The sequence below is a fragment of the Myotis davidii genome, unplaced genomic scaffold, assembly GCF_000327345.1.
Source record: "Myotis davidii unplaced genomic scaffold, ASM32734v1 scaffold185, whole genome shotgun sequence".
NCBI lineage: Eukaryota > Metazoa > Chordata > Mammalia > Chiroptera > Vespertilionidae > Myotis > Myotis davidii.
In genome coordinates, this window is record NW_006297811.1 from 3,965,842 (window position 1) to 3,974,947 (window position 9,106).

The 9,106-nt window shown below is 36.5% G+C and overlaps 1 protein-coding gene across 8 annotated transcripts in view; it reads right to left on the minus strand.

Moving 5' to 3' along the window:
• The window catches only part of SNX14 (sorting nexin 14), a 74,517-nt gene that overhangs the window by 44,217 nt on the left and 21,194 nt on the right, over positions 1-9,106 (minus strand). For 4 of the 8 annotated variants that reach the window (XM_015570307.1, XM_015570304.1, XM_015570306.1 and 1 more), the window contains exons 2-5: positions 8,607-8,727; positions 7,437-7,513; positions 7,278-7,356; positions 2,016-2,077 (exon numbers count right to left, since the gene is read on the minus strand). In XM_015570307.1, coding sequence (XP_015425793.1) covers positions 2,016-2,077; positions 7,278-7,356; positions 7,437-7,513; positions 8,607-8,711 — 323 coding nt within the window. In that variant the 5' untranslated portion in view covers positions 8,712-8,727. Of the gene's footprint in view, positions 1-2,015; positions 2,078-7,277; positions 7,357-7,436; positions 7,514-8,606; positions 8,728-9,106 lie in introns of those variants that run through there. The other 4 variants (XM_006773467.2, XM_015570310.1, XM_015570305.1 and 1 more) reach the window with 3 other exon arrangements.

Consider the following 9,106-nt stretch of genomic DNA (forward strand, 5'->3'; position numbering starts at 1 on the left):
TGTTCTTTTTCTCCACGTCCTCACCACTTGTCATTTGTTGATTTGTTGATGATCACACTGCTGGTGGGAATGCAGACCAGTGCAGCCACTGTGGAGAACAGTATGGAGTTTCCTAAAAAAACTAAAAATGGAACTCCCAGTTGACCCAGTGATCCCATTTCTAGGAATATATCCCAAGAAATCAGAAATACCAAGCAGAAAGAACATATGCACCCCTATGTTCATAGTAGTACAATTTACAATAGCTAATGGAAACAGCCTCAGTTCCCATCAGCAGATGAGTGGATTAAAAAATTGTGGTACATCTACACAATGGAATACTATGCTGTTGTAACAAAGAAAAACTTTTACCATTTGCAACACCATGGATGGTACTGGAGAGCATTATGCTAAGTGAAATAAGCCAATCTGAGAAAGTATCACATGATCTCACGATTTGTAGAATATAATGAACAACATAAACGGATGAACAAAAATAGATACAGAGCCGAAACCGGTTTGGCTCAGTGGATAGAGCGTCGGCCTGTGGACTGAAAGGTCCCAGGTTCGATTCTGGTCAAGGGCATGTACCTGGGTTGCGGGCACATCCCCAGTGGGAGATGTGCAGGAGGCAGCCAATCGATGTCTCTCTCTCATCGATGTTTCTAACTCTCTATCTCTCTCCCTTCCTCTCTGTAAAAAATCAATAAAATATATTTAAAAAAAAATAGATACAGAGACATAGAAGCATCTAACAAACCAACAAACCTCAAAGGGAAGGCGGAGGGGTGGGTAAGAGATCAACCAAAGGACTTGTATACATGCTTATAAGCATAACCAATGGACACAGACAGTAGTGGGGTGAGGGCATGTGCTGGGGGGTGGGAGTGGGCGGGGAAAGGTCAATGGGGGGGAAAAGAAGACATATGTAATACTTTGAACAACAAAGAATTTTTAAAAAATATCCCAGGGAAAGGAATATTACAGCATCAATAGCTATACTAAGGAAAAATACATACTTTAACATTTAGAAATACAGATATATTTTATGTCTAAAGAGCCATAACATGATAGGTTGGGAAGGAAGAGAAATTTTTTATAACAGGATTTATTTTATAAAAGGACTCTCACCATTAACTTTACTTAAATGGCAAATTCCCCATACTTAAGACAGAATCCAACAAAAAATTAATTTACAGAGCTTTTCAGGAAAATATGACACATAAACTGGGTATTAAATTTGTTTTAATACACTACAGATCAATTCAACCACTAGCATTTTTAATTAGAAAATTCAAAATACAATAAATCAATATAAAATTAGGGTAGGTTTCATTAAATATTACATCTATAAGTCATATAGGTATAACTGTTCAATATATAACTAAATATCTGATGCTTCTGTAAGAAAACATGTATTCATTTTTTAGATCTAAACTATTTTCTATATTCTGCAAGGTATAGGACACTTGTACATCTATAGCACATGTGGAAAACGAAGTTACTTTGAAAAAATCTTAATATAGGAAAATTATCTTTCAATTTAATAAAACATATGAATATAATTTTTTCTTCTAAATGTGTAATTATTTCAAATATAAAAAGTATTAAATCATTTATTATATTTAGGAGTAATGAAAAATTCTACAAGTTACTTTTCTTTCAAAAAATGGCCTAAGATTTTTTCCTCTTTGTTATCACTAAACTATTAATTGACTTCCTACATCAGTGGTTATTAACTAGGGCCAATTATACCTCCCAGGTAACATTTAGCAATCTCTGAAGATATTTTTGGTGGTCACAACTAGAAGGAGGAGGGAGTGCTACTAGTATCTAGTAGAAAGGCCAGGGGTTCTACTAAATTATCCTTTAATGCACATACAGTACAGCAACTCACAACAAAGAATTTCTTCACCTAAAAGGTCAATAGTGCCAAAATTGAGAAATCCTGGCCCACGCTAAAATACATCATTAACATGTTTCACTTAATGGTATTTATTATACTGAAGGAAAAAGGTGTTATAGAAAGAACATACCTGTACCACGGATAAACAAAATTTTCCAACACTAATTCAAGAACCTGCATAAAAATAAAAACCTGCATAAAAATTATGTTTTAAAGAAAAATTTAAAAAGTAAATTCTGGGAAAATAAACTACTAATATATATTATTGAATATATATATATACCAATTTTGTTAGCCCAATTACTAACATCATATACATGACAAAATGCCTATGTGGTTGTGATGATCAAAGAGAACATGAGAAAACACTTTGAAAACCATAAAACTCCATAAAAAATAAAGTTATTATTAGAATGACATATACATTTCTAAATATTCCCATAATGAAAAATTTATTTTAAAAAACTTTAAATTGTTCCTGAATCTGAAGCTTCACTGAACCAAGAAAGTTCTTTGGAAAGAAGGAAAATAAGCTACTTTGTTGTATTTTTTTAATATATATTTTTATTGATCTCAGAGAGGAAAGAGAGGGAGAGAGATAGAAACATCATGATGAGAGAGAATCATTGATGGGCTGCCTCCTGCACATCCCCTACTGGGGATCGAGCCACAACCCAGGTATGTGCCCTTGACCAGAATCGAACCCATGACCCTTCAGTCTGCAGGCCGACACTCTAGCCCCTGAGCCAAACTGGGTAGGGCCTTTTTTGTATTCTGAACTCTCTCTGTAAATCAGTATCCCCAGAATAAAATGAAGAAACAAGTAGGTAACTACACGTATTTGACCCCTTTTTAAAAGGGTCAAAATTAGATGTCAGTGATTTCTTTGAAGGGAGGATAGTGACTAAAAGGGAGCAAGAAGGAACTTCTAGGTTGCCCAGTGCTGGTTATATAGATATGTTCACTTTGTGAAAATTTTAGCTGCACAAGTTATATTGAAAAAGCAAAAAACCAACCTTGCATATTAAACCTTCCATTTTTTTTTTAGTCTGGTATAGCAGTACGTTTTAATTCTTAAAATGACTTGCAGCAGTGGGCAGTAACTTTAAAAAGCAGCAGGGAGGGGCCGAAACCAGTTTGGCTCAGTGGATAGAGCGTCAGCCTGCGGATTGAAGGGTCCCAGGTTCGATTCCGGTCAAGGGCATGTACCTTGGTTGCGGGCACGTCCCCAGTGGGGGATGTGCAGGAGGCAGCTGATCAATGTTTCTCTCTCATCGATGTTTCTGACTCTCTGTCTCTCTCCCTTCCTCTCTATAAAAAATCAATAAAATATATATATATAAAAAAGCAGCAGGGAGGGAATGAAACAATGTACTCGATCTGAGTATATCTACACTAATAAAAGACAAATATGCAAATTGACTGTGCCTTTGCTTTAAGCCCCGCCCACCAGCCAATCAGAGCAGCTATATGCAAATTAACCCAACCAAGATGGCGGTTAATTTGCATATACCGGCTGGGAGCGAAGACTGAAGACAATGTGGAAGCAAAGATGGTCCCAGTCAGCGGCCTGATCAGGGACTGGGTGAAATGGGCCGGATACTCCCTATAGCCCTTCTGCAGTCCCTCCCTAGCCTCGATCGTGTACTGATGGGGTCCCTTGGCCTAGCCTGCACCTTCTCGCAATCTGGAACCCCTTGGGCGGATGTCCATAGGCCAGGCCAAGAGACCCCACTGGTGCACAAATCCATGCACCAGGCCTCTAGTATATCTAGACAGCAGTAATGAAGGTTGTGAATTCTCTAAATAGTAAGATAACAAGATTTGGATTTTTTTACTACAAAAACTGAACATTAATGATATCAGTTGGGATTTAAACAGGGATAGGACACAGAGTGGAGATTAGAAAATTTACCACTAAACATTTAGTTTTACTTTATTCCCCATATCCAGTAAGACCAATCACCAAATCCCACAGATTTTACATCCTAAGTAGCTCTTTTCAGGTCCTCATCATCTCACCCCTATATTGTAGCAATAGCCTCTAAACTAGTCTCCCTCCTTACAGGCTAGCTCCCATCCCCAACCCCCACAGAGCTGCCAAAGTGACCTAAAACATTTGACCACATCGCTTCCTTGCATGAAACCTTCAATATATCAAACCACAACGTATTAAAGTAAGAAAAGTGAAGCTGCACTGGTTTTTGAAGGGACAGGAGAAAGCTGCATACCAGGCAGTTATCATTTATTCCCTTTTTACCTCCCACTGCATCCTGTAAGTCACAACTAAAAATTCTAGTTACACAGTTGAAAGTCACTGGCTTCCATGATCAATTAAACTTCTTCAGCATGGCCCTTTAAGTCTTCTGATTATCTTATTTCTAAATGGTAATATAAAAACTGGTTAAGACCCTAGTCAGGCCGAAACCGGTTTGGCTCAGTGGATAGAGCGTCGGCCTACGGACTGAAAGGTCCCGGGTTCGATTCCGGTCAAGGGCATGTACCTGGGTTGCGGGCAATTCCCCAGTGGGGGATGTGCAGGAGGCAACTGATTGGTGTTTCTCTCTCATCGATGTTTCTGGCTCTCTATCTCTCTCCCTTCCTCTCTGTAAAAAACCAATAAAATATATTTAAAAAAAAAAAAAAAAAGACCCTAGTCAGTTTGGGTCAGTGGATAGAGTGTCGGCCTGCGGACTAAAGGGTCCTGGGTTTGATTTCAGTCAAGGGTACCTGCCTCGGTTGCCAGCCTGATCCCCAGCCTTGGTTGGGGCAGGTGGGGGAGACAACCAATCAATGTCTCTCTCACATCGATGTTTCTCTCTCTATCTCTCCCCCTGCAGTTTACTCTCTCTAAAAATCAATGGGAAAAATACCCTCGGGTAAGGATTAACAGAAAACAAAAGCTGGTTAAAAACGAAGCCAGACCTGAGTTTTAGAATGAGCTCTGCTACCAACCAGCTATGAAACTTGAGAAAATTAAACTCTCTAAACCCGTTTTGGTTAAATAATCTATTAATATCACCTACTTCATAGGTTGTGTGGTTACATGAAATAATGTAAGTACAGTGATTAGGACAGTGTCTATATAGTAAATTATCAATAAACATTAATTATTAGACTATTGTCTCTCTTGCCTAGCCAGTTTGGCTCACTGGATAGAGTGTCCGCGCCTGTGGACCGAAGGGTCCCAGGTTCCATTCCAGTCAAGGGCACATACCTCGGTTGCAGGCTCCTCCCCAGCCCAGCTCGGGGCGTACGCAGGAGGCAACCAATCGATGTGTTTCTCTCACATTGATATTTCTCTTTGTCTTTCCCTCTCTCTTCCACTCTCTCTAAAAATCAATAGAAAAATATCCTCAGGTGAAAATTTAAAAAAAAAAAGAATATTGTCTCTTCATTGTCCACATCCTGCTTCACATTTTACCCTCCAGTTTACTGAACATTACACCTTGTTTCAAAGCCTCTTTCCTTTCAAAAGCTCTTCCCAATACCTTTCCTACACTATCAGTCTGACAAACTTCTAGTCATACTTCCTGACTGCCCTTCTCAACACTTTATGCACTTCTTCCTCTGTACTAATAATACACTTTATACATTTGTTCCATTATTCCCTGCATTACATTATATTGTAATTACCTGTTTATATGGGGAAATTCCCTCCTAGACTGAAGTTCCTAGAAGAAAGGAACCATACCTTACTCCTCTTTTCATTTCTATGGCCTAGTCCAGCTTCTGCCTGTATAAAAACATCTCAAAATATGTTTTTAAATTTCGAGCTAATATTTATCAAACACCAAAAGTGCCAGACACTAGGTAAAGAGCTTTGCTACATTTCCTTTTTTTTAAAGAAATAAATGAAGTGTCAAAGACATAAAAAATACTCGTTAGAAGTCTTGTCTTCAACAGACTTCAAATCAGCAATCTCCAACAGAAATATAATGTGAGCCACATGTATTATTTTATTTTTTAATCCTTACCCGAGGATATTTTTCCACTGATTTTAGAGACAGTGGGAGAGGGAAAGACAGAGAGAAATATCGATGTGAGAGAAACTCATCAATTGGTTGCCTCCCGCACAACCTCTGAGCAGGGCCCAGTCTGGGGAGGAGCCTGCAACCAAGGAACCTGCCCTTGACCACAGTCAAACCCAGGACCCTTTGGTCCACAGGCCTACGTGCTATCCACTGATCCAAACCGGCTAGGGCAGCCACATATATAATTTTAAATATTCTAATAGCTACATTTTAAAAACAAAACAGGTGAAATTAAGTTAATGATATACTTTATTTAACCCAATATATCCAAAATTTATCATTTCAACTTATAATCAATAAAATCTTTAATAGCATATTTTTCATTCCTTTTTCCTTACTAAATCCTCAAAATCCAGTATATATTTTACACATACAGTACATTGCAACCATTCCAAGTGTTTATTGGTAGCCACATGTGGGTAGTGGCTACCATATTGGGAATCTTGCATGATACCACTACACCAGCGGCGCCTGTTACCATATTGGATAGCACAGTCTTAAATGTGCTGAAAAAATCCTTACAGCGAAAAAAGTCACCAATGTCACCCAAATACATTTAATTTAAAAAAAGACCTTACAGAAGAAATGAAAAAAAAAAAAACACAAAAAACGCCAGGAGTTTGGCATTTATGCAGCACACTTTCAGCCACAGCAGGATAAAAAACTGGGGAAAAAGATAATTAGGCAGGATACAGATGTCGAAAGCTATTCTTTGACTAATTATCATTCAATTTAATTTAGCTACCAACAATGTATCTGGCCCTGCACTTGGTGCTGGGAACAAATGAGACTCCATTGCCTGCCTTCAAGAACTTGACTGCTTCCTCAGATCAATGGAGAAGACATGTCTTTAAAAGAAATAACTAAAATATATAATATGGTACCAAAAAGGTGCATATACAATGTTGGTTTGAACAAAGATAAGAGAACATGCTTTCTATTCCCAAATTATGCAGAAACAGTGAAAAGTATCCCATTCTCTGTTCTACACTTCAGCTAGTCAAAAGTAAGGTCATAATTCAGTAAGATACACAATTTGCTCCCTGTTGCTCAGGTCCCTCCTTTGAAATTGCAATTGGTTATTTCTACTGCCCTATCCTAAAAATGACTGTTTATAAGAGTAAAGCAATAACTAGGTTAAACAGTACTTTATTTGGCTAAAATGTCCATTTAAATTAGACATGGGATCCAAAAACATTTCTATCTTTCATTCAAACCCCATCTTTCATAATAATCAACTACCTAACCAGGGATTGATTAGGTAGAATATATACTGAGATGCTCCATAATTAAATTTTCCATAGGTATTTAATATTTTCTGCTTGAGTATATTTGGCAATGTTAATTAAATCAGTTACCTCTGAGAGAGATGCATCAACCTTGGAAGAAATTTTCATGTCTAGCCATGGTTGGTAGTTTTCAAGTAGCAAGGAAGGCCTAAAGAAAATCATACAATTAAATTGCCTGCAATCCAAAATGTAACTGGAAGGATCAAAAAATAAAAATATTTAACTTACCTATGTCGTTTACACTTCACTTTACCACAAACAGCACAGCTGCGACCTTGAGGAAATAATTCTTGAAGTCCCAACTGCTAAAAAAGGAAAATTGGGGAAGGGGAAGGTGGAAATTTGTCTTTACTTCACTTAACATCTTTACAAAAGAGAATCAATTTTTCCAAAGCTTGTTAATCAATGTATGAATTCAGAGCGTTTTTTAAATTATTGTCTGCTTTAACACTAAAACCATTCTTTGTAATAAATACTACATACTAAACTAAATAGACAACAGAGAAAAAACATCTTTACAATACTTAAGCCAAGTTCCCAAGGTTATAATTCAAGTCAATTTTTATGGTCACTTATAAAAAAAAAATCTATATTTGAAAATAATACTCTACAGCAAAAGTATAAGAAAAAACTATTTTCTATGTGATAACTAGTGAGGTTACAGAGCACCACTTTCAGCTGTGTTTTCTCTGCGTTTAATACCAAGAAACCTGAGATGAGGGACTGCACCAATTTGACGAATTATCAAGTAAGACTTCAAGATATCACACTAAATCCTGATCTACATACTAGGGACTTTGCCTACCAGAGATAGATTCAATACAGTACCATCTTTATCAAATTTCAGAAATACAAATTATTTTGGTTAAGCAAACTGCCTAATTATTTCACTGTTTGTTTCTATGAAACAAATAGCTATTTAGGAAATTAATGGGGTTGATTTCATTGTGCCTGTGCCTCAGGATCATCTGGAAAGCTTTTTAAACAAGTACTGATTACAAGGCTATTATAGAACTACTCAATTAAAATCTATAGGGCCCAGGAATCTTTATTCTTAAAGATTTCCCAGGTGATTCTACAGTACAACCAACTTTGGGAACCTCTGTTTTTATTTATTGTCCTCATAGTCAATATGCAGTTAGAGAACACACTGCAACTTTAAATCCCAACTTTCTGAGAATTTTGTATTTTCTTTTTATAGCTCCTCCTAAGAGAATTGTAGACTTTAAAAATATAGACATACATAAATTTCACTTTGAAAATGTTCTGATGTCTTCCATTAAGTAGCAGATATGTATTTTTCTTTAAATTACTTCTTTAACATGTTTTCAATAATAATATCAAACAGCACAGGATCAGACATATTGACTTTTATAAATAAGAACACATAAATTTTACCTTGGGTTTGTATTTTATTGTGAAGAGCATATTTGGTAAGAGAGAATCAGGTCCTAATGAGCAGTAGAATGTGACAACTCCAGCAACAAATGACCAGAAGATCATTAAAATATGAAGATACCTTAGAAAATAAATAAAAATAATTATCAGAACCAAAAAAATATAACACTAAGTTGTCCCTTTATTGATTTAACAAGTATTTATTAAGCACCTATTATATTAGACTGAAGCAATTTCTCCAATCATGATTTTCTATAATGTAATCAGCTATATGAATCACAGAATGTATGCTATCAAAAGAACATTTCACTTAAAGTATAAAGAAGCATATTTTGTAAGATTTATAAATATCTAATCACTATGTTATACAACTGAAACTAATATACTGTATTGTCAACTGTAATTAAAAATAAATTTTAAGCCCTAACCGGTTTGGCTCAGTGGATAGAGCATCAGCCTGCAGACTAAAGGGTCCCGGATTCGATTCTGATCAAGGGCCC